The sequence below is a fragment of the Tauraco erythrolophus genome, chromosome 7 (genome assembly GCF_009769465.1).
Source record: "Tauraco erythrolophus isolate bTauEry1 chromosome 7, bTauEry1.pri, whole genome shotgun sequence".
Classification (NCBI taxonomy): Eukaryota; Metazoa; Chordata; class Aves; order Musophagiformes; family Musophagidae; genus Tauraco; species Tauraco erythrolophus.
Window position 1 is genome coordinate 40777463 of NC_141471.1, and position 15468 is coordinate 40792930.

Genomic DNA, 15468 nt, shown 5'->3' on the forward strand with positions numbered 1-15468 from the left:
ACACGCTCGGGAAGTACGCTTTTCCGTTGGTGTGTCAACAGACTCAGCCTTCGCTGTACGTGTTTAAAGGGCTGCCTGGCCCCCAGGAGCTGTTTGAAGAGGTCAACATAATCCTCTTACCAGTTAAGTATTTTCCATTTTGTACCTTTTTCTTTGACTTGAACTATTTCAGGTTTTAATGCTTTTTCTTTTTTTTTCCCCCCCTCTCTGCAGATTTCCATGGGCCATTGCGCGTTGATAGGATCCACCTCGGAGATTTTAAGGTGGTTCCTCTTCAGTGCATCTTGGTTGATTCAAGAAGTTGCTGCCTACTTTTTACTAGCGGGAACCCCAGACTCACTGAAGTCAACCCACTCCACCAAGGTCATACCAATAATGTGGGATATGGCCAAGATCAATGCTGGCCCATCTCCAGGTCTACTCAGATCGAGCGATAAGCGAGTTAACTGAACTCAATTTTTCTACCATTTTTCTGAGAATTAATTTTTAAAAAAAATCCTAACAACATTTCCTGAGGTTTTAACCTTTATTTCTGAGATGTTGTAAAAGAAATTAAGACATGGGGCAAAGGAAGGACCTGGAGCACTCTAAGAGTTCGTTTTGTTCCCACAATAGAAACCCGAAAATCTTTCCCTCCAACCCAGGCGAGACAGAACACACTACATCTCTGCAACACGATATTTTGTGAAAGAAACAAATCAGTTCTATCTGCCAAGTTTCACAGTTTCCCTGAATGACACGCCGCTTTATGGGGCAATTCTTACTCGTGCGCAGATGCCTGCCTTGCTTTCTCAGTTCACACTCTTCCTCTCCCGTCCACGCTGACACCCGAGGCCAGTGGGTGGAAAGGGGGAGGAAAATAAAATAAAATTTAAAAAAACAGAGGCTGTTGTGTGATGTACTTCTGCAGCTAATGTTTTCTAACTACTGTATCTCGCTTTCCTGTGAGGGCGAGGGGTTTATTTCCAGGTGGATCCCTGAAATGACAGCAGATCTCAGAGCATGTTTCGTTTCCACCTCGCATCTCCCCATGTAGTATTCCTCCCCGCTCCACAGACAATCCATTGTATGCCGAGGAAGGGGGGAAAGAAGGTTTTTAAGCCAAGATTTAAACCCAGGAAGTGACTCAGCTGCTTTGAGGGAGACAAAGGCGGGAGACAACTTGACGGAGACGTGGGGTGACGGGCAAAGGACTGAGCCTCCGCCTGCCCCCCAGGCTGGACCCCGTCAGGGCAGTCTGAGGTGCAGTGCCCCAGGAACCAGCTTTGGGAATAAATTTTAAGACTCCCCTCTCAAAGCCACATTGTCACCAGAGGGTTACTGTTGGTGATAAAAAGGTTTCTTTTCCCCCCACTGGAAAATTGTTGAATAGATCATTCTATATCTGCGGTAATGGCATGTTACATCTTCGTGCCAGATCCACAATACCGTGCTTGTTCAGTGTGGGAAGCTGTTTAAAAATGACTTTCCTATTAGAGTATATAGCTTAGTCTCTAGATGGAAAAAGCCAGATCAAAGATACAGCATTTATAAAACTGCTGGTTAAAAAGATAAAAGTGAGATAACAGACATCAATTTTTCACTATAAATCTCTGGGTTTACTACAACATTAAAATTTCCAGTAAAAGCAGGGTTTTATATACCTGAACTCTAATGGCCTATTCTGAAAATATTTATGTCAGGAAAAGCATGGTATTTGCATGCCAAAAGCAATTTTAGTGCCAATGTTTAGCATTCCCTTCCCATTTAACTCCTTCCCATCTACTCATGAGCGTTAGACGCTCTGCCTAATGCCTACCCGGTGCGCTTCCCACGCAGCCTTTCAGAGGAGGATGCTCCAGGTGCACACTAAGGCAGAAAGTCGAACACTTCTAATAAAACATCACTGCACAAAATACTTGCCCGACAGCTTAGGATGGAGTCTCTAGCAATAGTCTGAACCACTGATTTCACCTCCATGCTTTGCATGCAGAACTACTCATTTCCAAGGGGCTAACTGCCTAACCAAAGTGAAGGATGGGGACAGGAGGACAGGAAATTGGGCAACACAGTGCAACAGCTCAGACGTAACGGGTCTAAACTCTCTGTAATTAGATGAGGTTTCTGGAGGTATGGGTAGTACTCCATTAGTTTTATACCAAAATTAAAATCGGAGCGTGACTCTGTGAGAGCCAAGTGTCTCGCCTTCAACATACAAGCGTTGTGGTTGGGTGATAAGGGGGGGCGTTCGGCACCACCTGGCCACACGCAGCAACCAGCAGGTTTGATGCTGCAGAAAATTATCGATTTTACCTACTTATTCTACTATAAAGTAAACTTATTTAGGTATAATAACACAGGCTAATGGCCTTGCATTGTAGCACATGGGACTCTCAGAGGTATGGAAGTTGATATTACTTCAGTTTTTGCAAACCGTTATTTCCTGAATTTGAGAAAGCTTTAGAAATGTAAGCTGATTTTCAGCAAAGTTTTGCTTCCTCCCTACTTCAAACTAGCACATGGAGGCTGCAGCACTTCAGGATAAGCCATTAACATAAACGTAACTTCTCAAAACAGAAAACATACAGCAGCCCTACAAGTCTCTATCTGCCTTATCTCTTGGGGCTTTTAGGTTTGGGGGATTTTTTTGTTTGTTTGTTTGTTTTTATGGAATAAAATTAGATTTCAGCATCTGTCACCATCAAGAAAAAACCCTCATCCCTGGCTCCCACATGAAAACATTGTAACCAATGCACAGTTACTGAACCATGATGCCTTAATGATCATTACACAAATCAACTTTTTTTTAAAAAAAAATAACGAAATTAAGAATGTGCTTTCATAATTACTTGAATCAGGCTGTCAGGTTATAAATTTAATAAAAGCACAATATGATTAAATTGTAAAAGTAACACATACCACACAAATTTATATATCTGTGGATTCTTTTAATTTTGACTTATTCAGGTGTGCTGATTAAATTGTATTAAACAATATTGTTAGTATCGCCATTCAACCACTAAAAAACAACCTGGGAGCAGACACAAAGCACTTGGTAAACCTTTCTGTCTTCTGTTTACATGTATTTTTCTGAAGCTCTCTTTTCAACGTAACCTAACAAAAAAAACACGTAGACCTATTAGGCAGACAACTTGCAATAAAAGTCTAAGATTTTAAATACTGAGGTTAGGTGTTTTGCCAATGACAATTCTAAAACTCCCCAATGATACGATGTATTCAAGCAATTTGAATTACAGTATCTTCCTCAGCTCCTCAGTATAACCATAGTAAGTTTTAAGATATATATTTTGAATTTAACAGAATTTGAATTATTCTGCAGGTAATATACTGATCCTTAAAACCACAGAAATTTTAAAAAACGTACAGAACGCATACATTCTTACACAGGAAAAGAATTCAAAATTTGAAGGAATCTTCTAGCTAAGTCCTCAAACTCGTTCAAACCCACGTGCCAGATAGTCCCTTTTCTTTGGGAAGGCCAACAAGCCGCCAGCAAGGTGCACCGTGAAACTACAAGTACGCAAATCATCACTCACCTAAGCCAGAGCACGGTCTCACTAATATCACTGCAATCTCTTCCTGCTCCCGTCACCCCTGCCTTGCCCTGCTCTATGACATCTGCTGCACCGAGCCCCTGTAGCCAGCTGCTTTGTTGAGCATCAGGTCCATATATGGTCCTCCATCAATCTGGTAACTTTGCCAAAGGCACTAACACAGCGCAAGGGAAGATGCTCGATTTTTACCTCGACGCTACCTAAATAGAAACTTCTGTAGCACATCGTTTAATAGCTCTTCTGTACAAAGTGCTCCAGTCAGCAGAACATTATCTGCAGTCTCTTGGCTCAGGCAAGCCCAGCCACCTTGCAGATGCTGGCTGCTTAGGCACCCAATCTAATGTTGATCCAAATCAACTCCTTAAAAAAAAAATTAAAAAAATAAAAAGGCCCTCCAGCAAACGCCTATCTTTGTCCACTGGCAGAGCTGTTTCAGCTCACATACTGTTTTATACCATAACTCCAGACTACCTCCAGGAGTTAATCAAGTTTTGATATCCAAAATAAGATAAGAGCTGCAATGTTCAATTTTAGAAATTTTAAAAACTAAACTGTTAACGAACGCATCATTTTCTAATATGTGTCCTCCAGGTCCTCCAGACTTTTCACTATAACTGGAAGTGAGTATCCCAGGTTTTCCAGTTCTGAGCAGGAAACCAATATCCCCAAATTAAGAAAAACCAACAACAATGGTCCTCTCTCAACAGCGGTCCTCTCTCAACAGCGGTTCTTTTAAAGAACATGTTTGAATAAGCCTCTTTTTTGTGCAAGGGAGATTTCTTTGCCCCAAGAAATATTCCTCTGCACTGTTGACAAGTTCCAATGCAGAATTTTTTATGATACAGATATCTCCTTTAATATACGTGACTTTGCTACATATTTAAAGCTTATTAATTGGCTGATTAGTAGTCAACGGTTATAGAAGACGCAACACATCCAGTTTACCTAAGAAGTTACTTCTGTGAAGCAGCTTTCTATTACAAACGACATTTTGGCCAACCTCAGACCTGAAAAGTTGCTTAACACATAAATTAACATTGCATTGCTTAAACTGGGGAGAAAAATAACCTGTGAGAATACAGGCACAATCTCCACATTAAAAGGGAAAAGAACTACATGTTAGGTGTTGTTTGTTTTCCATACTTGGCAGTAAAGTTTGCACAAGAATCTAACTTTTGTACCAATACTCTAAGGAAGAACTGCACCGCATCCTTTGGAAGCTTTTGTGCGTCACTTTGATTACCTGTCTCTTTTAGTCAGCATTGGAAGAGCTGTCCCACATAGAAATTTTAAGACCGCGTACTTAAATAAATATACCATCACACAAATCAGTTCAGATCAAAATTACGTGGACTAATAGATTGGCTTCATACCTTAGTTTTGCAGAGAGCTACAATGGAAAGGGGAAGGTGTAGAAAACGGACAGTTCTCTAACCCCAAGTCTTGACATGTAAATAAAGACATCTGAGGAGCACACAGGTTGGAAGCTGCTGTAACATTCTATCATAATTAGAAACATTTCAAGACCCCTGTAATTTCCAATCAAAATTACAGTAATTTCTGATATACAAGCCATGATTCATGACAGAATTTTTACATTCCATGGGAGATTATAGTGGCCTGATGTATGACACACTGAGTACAGCACTAACATAAACAATTCAGTTTAATGTTTAAACAGCACTTGGTGTTTAGAATCCCACAATAAAAGAAACATATTATTGTAGAAATTATCACTTTGACAGTGATTGAAGGGTAGGCAGGCATGTGGCCTATAAAGCTATAATTTTTACAGTCCACAGCTTGAGTTTAATCATTTTGATATAACATTTCCAAAATATCCCTTTAAACGCTCCTTACAGCATATAACTTAAAAGATGACATCCTTTCTGTACAGAAAGCTCCAAAATGCGAAAACACAAAAGACAAAAGTTAAAGACCGTTGAAAAGAAAAGCAGCACTAAAATGCTGACGGCCCAGGAAACATTGGTCTAACTGATTAGACCAGCTTTCCCTGGAAGACGTTGTATCTTTCTATGAAGTCGTTTCAGAAAAGTAAAGGAATAGTGACTAAGTGGACTTTAAATTTAATCTAATGTGAAAATTCAACACTGCAAGCATTAGTGCCTTTACCATTTCTTTCAAGCGTTGGTATAACCATGGTTCTAGTCTTTCCCATTTTTCTATATGCTTTTCCTTTACTCCCTGAGTACATTCTCACTTAAATCAATGCTTTTGCATACTCCAGTAATCTTTCTCAGAAGACATGTCACTTATGATAATCACACCCAACAAGTGCTTGCTGATTTCCCTCTCTTGCCACTAAACCTGACAGAAATTCTTCAGTTGAAGAAAACAGAATAGGAAACCACACAACAAAGGCTTAAAACTGAATCTGCAATATATGTCTGCACACGCACAGGCAACCAAGTAGCCATCGTATTCCACAAAGATCACACATGTTTTATCAGACGTAACTTGTATAACTGTAATTTGTTGGGTGTTTTTGTTTTTGACGTGGACAGTGCTGCCACACCTCCTATGCACAGCCTCACCAGTGGGTCTGACTAAATATTTTCACAAGAACCAAAACCCCAGCGTTCCTCATTAGGGCGCTTGTAATTGCAAAACACCAAAGTCTTGAGATGAATTTGGCAGCAATACATAGAGCTCGCCCATAGCTTTTGCCACGTCCACGCAAGCTAAGAACTGATGAACCCGATGCTTCCTAAGCCATGCAAGACCCATAGGCGAAGGCATCTCGCTGGCAGCGAAAAGGGAGGGATGTGTCTCGGGAAGCTGCTGCTCAACCCTGCCCAGTCAAGGGCAACCAGACGTTACCTTGGGACTCAGCATGGAGCTCTGAGCTGGCTACTGGGTTGGTGTGCTAACCCGGCCGCTTGCTGCAACTCACACAGAAACAGATCAAAACCGGTGGGGGGAAATAATCACATAGGACAGGGAGGCCGTTGTGCCCTGGGAACTTTACCTGGCTTTTGGTTGCCGCAACCTTCGCAAACAGTGCTTGAGACACCTTAGCTCTCTTCATTTCCTGCTGAATCTCATCGTAAATGGAAGCATTAATGTTCATGGAATTATTTTCTGTTTTTCCATTCCTCTCTGTAGCGATAGTGGCAGTTTTGACCTAGAAAATATATTTTATGAGACATTTTTCATTATGAAAAAGTTATTTTCCTTTCTTTCCCTCCCTAAGTAGTTCCCCTTTCCCTTTTATTCCTTTTATTCAATCTTGCTCTGATATTCTTTCAGCTTTTCAGAGATATAACATTATAAGTTATCTGTGGTTCAGGCAACTGGGAAACAAGAAAATTCAGCATATTGTAACAGGTGAGTGCATCTGAAACACGAGTTATCAGTAACTGACCACTGTGAATTTCAATGTCACAAAACAAATTAGGTGGAAACCTGTCAAACAGTCTTGTAGAGACTTGTGAATCCTTACATGATTTCTTTGCCCCACACAAATTAAGTAAAAATTGTAAATGCAGCATAAAAGGAATCTGTAATGAAATAGAAACCTGACAGATACATCTTGATTCATGCCTTATGTCTGGTACACTCAAATGTATAATAATGTAGAGAAGTTGTGGCTTTAGATTTAACTTTTTAAAATATTATCTTCTTAGTTTAAGTCTTAAGCTGCTTTTAAAAAGCAACAATTTAGAACAATGCATATTTTAACCACTCATTCATGAATCAAGATAGGGCTTTCTTAAAACTATTAATTCTAGTTGGATTTCACTTACATACATCAAATATTTATTCTTCTTGCAGTTCAGGTTAAAAAAGAAAAACAAAACATGAAAACAAAACAGAATAATTACACTACCACCTCTATGCTGCATCTGCACCATTTAAGGAAAACAACAAAAAATACATCAGTAGTGACATGATGTGCAGAAGACTATCCTTTCCTTCATCCTCTGGAAATGATGGAAGTGATGTTTCAACACCAAGAATCATCTCAGCAAGGTTACAGTGCAGTTTCTGCAATATCAGTTGAGAGTTACAAAAAATAGCAGGTACTCAGTTTATTCTACAATGTTCTCAATAGTTAAGGATAACGTCCTTCTTCAGCAGCTACTTTTGCAACGATTGCCCAAGATGAGTGGACCTAATGGACCACTAATCCTAAAGTGGACCAGAGGAAAGGAAAGACTGGATTTCTGCCAAGAATCCACAAGGTGACAATGCAAAACCAAACCTTTAGATTTCAATTCAAACCTGCTGGTTCATATTGAGGTCATTGAGAGTTGAATTCATTCAGTCATTCACAAGTTACATATCTAGTCTAAGTTAGTCATTCAAGTTGCCTCTAAATCTAATGGACAGAGCTTGACACTTCCAGAGGGTGATTCAGCCTACTCATAAGTATGTGTTTAAAACCACACTTTCACTATCAGTTTAATCCCATGCAAGTCAGCATCTTCCTGAGCTCTAAAGTCCCTTGAGGTTCAAAGGGAAATCATGACAACATTATAATTCATCTTCTAATCTCACTCTCTATGAGCTTTCATATGTCACGAGTCTCACCATATACGAGTCAAAGGGTTTGGGTGAGACATGTACTTTAGGCAAATCATCAGCCCATTTTTTCCTAGAAATGTCACGCTCAGTTTGTGTTAACTACCCTCCATAGTGCTTTTAAGATAAAATAATCTAGCCCAGAAACTGGGAGTGCATTGCTGAGTCTGATTTGTCTATCAGCCTCTTCAGGAGCTGTGCTAACACATGCCCATTAGCTGCAAGGGGCAGAACCCCAGCAGAAACAAGGCGTCCACATGCACTTCCACCTGCCTCCTCCTGGCAGGCATTAGCACTTTCTGGTGTCTGAAAACAGGAGTCCTAAATGAAAAGGGAAATGAACAAAAATTCCAGAACCCGGCATATAGTTTATCACGTGACTTGCTTTAATCAGAAAACAACTGGTATTTTGCATCCGTGACCTGGGGAGCGAGGCATTTCCTTTTCTGCAGCGTGACGTTTTACAGGCAACACTGCAGCAGAGGATGGCCAAGCCTGGGTCAACAGCTGCTCAGAAACATTCGAGGCACCTGGCAGTGGGCAGTGTGAGGAGCAGCACCACAAACCTGACTTCTTCCCACCTCAGAGCAGGAAAACACATGCCTCTCTCTGGGCAAATCAGCACGGGGCCGCAGGTGCATCTCCTGAACACCATACGGTGAAATAATTTGAAAATTACAAAATCAGTGGCAATTTTATAACCTTTAACTGAAAAGGACTCCCTATAAGATAACTAACAACCAATGGGGATGTGAAATGTACAAATGGAGACAGCCTTCTCTGCTTGCATGTTGCACATAAAAATCAGGCTAAGCTAAATTAGAAAATAAAAAAGCAATAGCTTTGTCAACAAACTTTCTTGGACCTCAGGTTTAAATTCTGGCAAAGTTATTTCAGTCCCTCCCAAAGAAATACTTCTAACTTGTAACTAATCTTTGAGGGTCCTGAGGGGAAGATGAGAAGACGAAGGTACTCAGCTGGCCTTCACAAGTCCACGGTATCTTTTGGGAAGGAAACACTTTGTTCTTGTGATCCTGATTGAAATTTCTCTCTCCTGTAAGCACACTGACTTTTTGATTGCTATTTAGCTTCAAAAGACAGCTTCACATTTTAGTAGTACTTCATAGACCACTTAACTGAGATGTGAACACCCAGATCATCAAAAAACAAGACTCACACACCACATTGGAGACATAATTTAACCTGTGCATCTTGGTCTGTGCTTTTCAGCCCAATTTAATACAGATATGCATTTAACCCAGGGGAATTTCTGAAAATCCTCAGTCTAGTTGACAAATTACATCTATGTTTATACAGGCACAACAAACTCAGTAGAATCTAATATGTCACTGAAGTTAAAACAAACAAACAAACAAACTTCTATTGGCTTCTGTTGATATTGAATTAGGAAGTGAACAATAGAAAACACTAATATCTTTATCAAAAAGCCATATTTGCCCAAAGAGCTTCAGAAGAATAAAAGTCTTAAAGTTATAAAACGATGGGTTTGGGGATTATCAAGAGTCACTGTTCACAGCCATACCCTCTCCCTCTCCAATTTACATCATTGGCCAAGTATAAAAATTCTTCCTCCGCTTCTTAATAATTTCTCTTCAAAGATCAGGTATAGACTGTGGCTGGACTAGATGGACCATTGGTCTGTTCTGGTCTGATGAATTCCATGCAATAATGCTAATTAACCTCTTGGAGAATATCCATACATAAAACTGTTTCATAATTTATACATAGCAAGCATCTAGGCTGTTGTGTTGAATTTAGAATTGAGCTCAAGACAGAGTCTGTTTGAGGTTGGGTTGAAAAAACACCCTCCTCCTCAAAAAAATCCAACAGAAAACAAAAAAGCCCTCTACGATGCAACTTCAGGACTTGGGAGAGGAGGTGGAAAAAGTATTCATTTTGGAGAGAAAAATAAAACAAAACATAATCTCTTATCTCATCCACACTTAAGCACAACCTCCCACTCCACCCACATTTATAGCCACATTTTTGGTTTCGGAAAGAAACCATAGATCAGCTAAATTTTTTTTTAACAGTAACCAAATTTTGCAAGCACCAACTGAAAAGAGGAGCATTATTTTACAAATTAAACACAATGAGAATCAGAAATTCATTAGGCCATCTTCCTATCACCAATCAATTTAGTCTTTTAAAAGTACTTGAAAGAAAAATAACACATCCATCTCCTCCTGGCCTGCCCAGATATAGCTTCTTATCAAATAAGACTGATTACAGTAGCACTAAGTTCTGGATTAATTCAACTTTCCTAAACAAAAGACAGGTTGTTGTAGAAGGAATAATCAATCTGAACAAGTTTTCACAAACATGGAAGCTCACTTCTTCCCCATCGAAACTGAAACAAAAAAATCTTTTATAACACATTCTCATAAGTACTGTTTTAGCTTGGGAACAAAAATCTTCTTTAATCCTGGTTTAGCTTTTAATATTACATCGTACATTAAAATTCATAAAGTAGTTCATTCCAGGCAAAACAAACTACTTTTCAGTTCTGATCTGCAAATAGCACAGGAGGTACAATAAATGCTGTTGCTTTCAGAATAGCTTTTATCAGGACAAGGTTTACTACTCCATTATTACAGTGGCGCCTGGAAGTGCAGTTATAGTTAAGTGTCCGGGTTTCCATTAACTCTCCTCCATGGTGGCTTTCATGGGGGAGTAAGAGGGTTGCGTTTATTATTTTGTTCATTTTTACTTTCATTAAAATTCAACTTGGCACAAAGACTATCAACCTAAATCTCAGATTTTGCAGAATGAAAAATAAAAATTTTGCTGGTGGTGACGTATGGTGTGTGCATGTGTTTGAACTCCACAGCTCCATCATCAAGTTTCACAGGAGCTGGTGTCATCCAGAATTCCTTGCAATGGAGGTTCACTGGTCCTCAAACACCAGAAAAGCAGTGTCCTCCTCAAGACCAGTCTTTCAAGAGTGACATCCTATCTCTGGGACTCAAGTTGAAACTGCTTTAGCATGAAGGAGCTGTAAATTATCTTTGTAAACAGAGGGAGGCCAGGATTATATTTATGAAAATGAAGGTTTTTGTCAATTGAGTACCCAGAACCATGACTCACGCAAGGTTCGTGGATACTTCTTCAAACATTGCCTTATTAAAATTACCTTCTGCTCTTGACGTTACATGTACTCTGCTTTTACACAGAATAGTGATGGGCCTCAAGCACAAATTTTCTTTGGGGAATATGGGTGGCAAGAAGGATTTCTTCCTCAGCCTTCCTGAAATGGAGATTACTTGTCCTTAGAAGGAACTGTTCATAACTGCAGGATGGCTAACAAGTTTTAATCACAATATTTTGAAGAAGAAAATCTGTGACTTGGTCACCTGTCACTGTCCTCCCCTCAAGTTGTACTAAGGAGGAGGGAGTCCACTTCCCCCCACACCTTGAAGTGCCCTGAAAAGAGGGAGAGGCCATCCCTACCACCTCCCTAGGGAACTCATTCCACTCTGAACATAGCTTCAAACTCAGCATCCTCTGAAGTATCCTCACATTCTCTTGTTCCCATACAATGTGTAATAGACTCATCCTCTGAACTTGACTTAGGGATACCCAGAAAGGACTTCAGTGGGGTGATGTGCAAGACGAAGGTGTTGAAGAGGGAAAAAAAAATTAATAAAAGAAACAGAACAAGAAAGGACCTTTTCTTCTTCCTTCTGGGTTGGAGAGGTTAAACTCTGTCTTCATGCAGTACATATCTGATGGAGATGCTAATGTTTATAAACCCCACTGCCCCAGGAAAGAGCCTGACATACAGGCTTCTACCCCAGGAGGTGGCAGGATGAACAACGTCCAAGGAAAAATTGTGTATGCTGTCTCTTTGCGCTCAGTCTGCCAGTGTGGAAGACAGTGGCAGACTTTTACAACTTGACCAGTTTAGAGGGCTATACACGCATCCCAAAAGCTCATGCATTAGAGGCTAATGATTTCAATTAAAAAAAAAGAAAGAAAAAAAGTAAGATTTTGCTCTTTTGTTTAAGTCAGAGAGAAAGGAAGAAGTAAGGGGGACAAAGAGCTTCTTAAAGGATTTCAAAAAGGAACTGGAAACAATCCAGATACATTAGCTCAAGTAGCAACTAGTAAGAATGCTGTAAAAATGAGATAAATTCAACACAGTTCCTTCTAGCTCAGGCACCAGGGTTTATGCTTGCTGAGTTCCTACTATCCTATCAGACCTCCAAGGTCACGCTTTCTGTTTTTGCACACAACAGTATGCAAAATTCACACAGAACAAGCTCAGCTACTAAATGGTTAAGTCTGCTCTACTGTCTGGCCACCAGTTGGCAACACAAAAATGCAAAATAGATCCTTTTCGGGATGTTTATTTTCACATCCTTCCGAAACTGATAACTTGCAATTGCAAAATAAACCTTCATGTGTGGCATATTAGCTCCTATTTTTCATGGTTTCATAGTTTAATTGTTTCAAATGTTACGCTGGTCTAAAGATTTAATATTAAATATGTTGGCTCTTGTGTAACTTCTGTTGTCAGGATAAGTGGTCTGTTTTGTCTTTCAATAGTTATCCAAGAAGCTCACAGAAGCTAGAAAAATATTATGCTGTATTCCTGTAAAGTGAACTTTAAATAATTGCTTATAATAAATTTAGTAGTAAGGACACTAGTAGTTTTATTTCCTTAGTATCAAATATTCAATAAACTGTGGACATTTTGGAGGGTATCAGAGTATTAGTCTGCATTAATAATTTTGCAGTATCCTGACTATAATTTATTTCTGCTACAATTTCTAAAGTTAAACTTGCCAGTGCAACAACTAGAACAATTTCATTACGGTTTCTAGCATTAAGTATTGTACTTATGTTACCAACACGGATATTTCAATTTTCAAACTCAGGGCTCTGAACACTTAGTAGTTGGTGGCAAGTGCTACGCGTCTTTATAGGTGGGTAATTCCGGCAACAAGTAAAAAAGGTTGCACAGAAACCCAACTCAGAGGTTTCTGCATCCTTGATCTATCAACTAGGTAAAGTGCCTATGTTTTGCTGAATGACAGAGAACAATAAACCAATCAGAAAAATAACTTTTCGTTCTGTAGACCTCAAGTATTAGTCTATAAGGTTTCCTTGTTAATTTATTTGATCCTTTTGAGAAGGATCAAAACAAACTGTATGCTATTTCCACTTTGAACTGTCGCCATTAGGTTAACTATACTCCTGATACTCACTAAAAAAATGAAATGTAATTATGAACAAGATCACAGCAGATACAGACAGATCCCCCCCACTCTGACCCCTAAATTTGGACTTGCAGTATGTTGCAGTATGTTTCGTCATTTAAGAAAACTCCTAAGTCTCACTTTCTTTCTGGTTGCAAGGGATTTATACAGTTAAAAGTGTGAATTAAAACCAGTACAAGGACTACCTCTGACTTGACATCCTTCTGGAAGGTCCTGTAATTAACTCTGTTCTTTAGCTGTGAAATTGCCCAAGACCACTTGAGACAGAGTGAGACATTACCTTGGCAGAGATAAGTTAAGAAGGAGGGTTAGCCTTTGCTCTGAATTACCTGGGCTGTGGGAGCAGGTACAGATATTAAAACAAACTCAAATGTTATTTTAAACACAGTTATCTATATTTAACTATTTCCCACTAAAGCATTGCTATGTAAATAGATTCTCATCCTTTATCTTGAAGAGTATCTATAGTGGATTTCGCAGACTAAACTCAGTTACTGATAACAAAACTAGACCATCAGCACAGTCTGTTCTTTCTGCTAAAATTTTTTTCTCTTCTTGTGAAAAGTACTGCAGCAGCTCAAAATTATCTTCTGTCTTCCGTTTTCCTACAAGTTTGTTATTCGTTACCATAGTGTGATCCTTAGCTGCAGGAAAACTAGAAAAATAATCTTGAGGAATTTATAGCATTCAGAATGAGCATGGAATATAACCATAGGCACAAGCCTAAGCCTGGTGAGCAAAAAACTGCTCTGTCTTTATATATGCAACTATCACAAAATTCCCACAATCCCAAAGGCTTGCTTGTACAGCAAATCTAGACTGTGTATACAGCATGGTTCCCACATATCTTCAAATCAATTTGTTTTGTCCTTGCATAGGTACAACCTTGAGCCAGAGCAATGCAGAGTATTTCAGAAAAGGTACAAGTTTTTTAATTGTTTCATTCACAACCATGTTTCTTCTTTGGGGAAACCCTATACATTCCTATGGCTCACATCTGTATTTCTCATGTACCCTGAACCAGCATCAGAGTTTCCTTGATAGACACAAAGACTACACTATTGAATATCTGGATCCCACTCTATCAAACTTTACAATTTTTTGAGAATTAAACCAATGGTTCCACTAGATTTTACAGAAATCAAGAAGAGTTTCATTTGAATAAATACTAAATGAAGCTTTAATGAACACATCCAAATCTTTCAGAGCAATGGATATAGCAAGTCTGTTATGTTATCCATTTGTCAGTAGCTCGACCTCATGAAAGTGTGCCCAGCATTTTGGGATGGAGTCTTCTTTCCCCCATCCCTTTAGTTTTACCTGTTCATTTTCTGGAAGATAATTTTTAAGGCAATATGACATACTCATACTTCTGCTTTCATTCCCACTCAATTTAGTGGTCCAAATCCTTCAAAATCCCTATTTGAACATCTAACATTAAAAACAATACCTGAGAATTATACGAGGAAACAAAAAAGACAGCCAGAAGTCAGCATCTTCTAGGCCCTGTAAAACTTGTATCTCAATAAAATAAGCAAAAAACTCTGTAGGGGCCACAATAGGTAGAATTTATCTTAAAACTAGAAAACAGGTAGTAATAAACTGCTACTATCATCCATTATATTTCTTAAATTTAATTTGTGATATTTAGTGCAAATAATGATTCTGTGAGCATCTAAAAAACGCAACAGTAAAAGCCTCCTTCTTTTTAAGACAGGTATCGCCTGGCAGGACAGGGAGAAAACACAAGGAGCAAATCTTGGGAGAGAGAGGAGGGGTTTACTTGCGGCGGTCGGCTAGGCGGTGTGCTGATGAGAGGTGCGGGGCCCATGGCAGAGGCTGCGTTCAAGCTCCTTTCCCTTTCGTCCTGGTAAATTCGATCTCGTTCGGCTTCTGGCAGCTGCAAGAAGTTCTGCATAGCCCGAAGGTTTACCAGCAAGGACTGCGAGGCAGTCTTGGGATCCTCTTCCTTTCGGAGGATTTCTGAGAGCAAGCCCTACAGGGAGGGAAGAAAAAAAATACGCTGGAGACCTAGCCAAGGTTAGCACCTGTAAAACCATGCTCAGCAAAGCCATTGCTTATCGATCCTCTTTCTTCTTTCCACTAGGCTGAGGAGGAGAGCAGCA

General features: G+C 39.5%; 1 protein-coding gene across 3 annotated transcripts in view; it reads right to left on the bottom strand.

Moving 5' to 3' along the window:
• Positions 1 to 15468, bottom strand: part of SATB1 (SATB homeobox 1) — a 70771-nt gene that overhangs the window by 19741 nt on the left and 35562 nt on the right. For all 3 annotated transcript variants that reach the window (XM_086614480.1, XM_009986216.2, XM_086614478.1), the window contains exons 7-8: positions 15126 to 15338; positions 6544 to 6699 (exon numbers count right to left, since the gene is read on the bottom strand). In XM_086614480.1, the coding sequence (XP_086470606.1) occupies positions 6544 to 6699; positions 15126 to 15338 (369 nt within the window). The remainder of the gene's footprint in view (positions 1 to 6543; positions 6700 to 15125; positions 15339 to 15468) is intronic.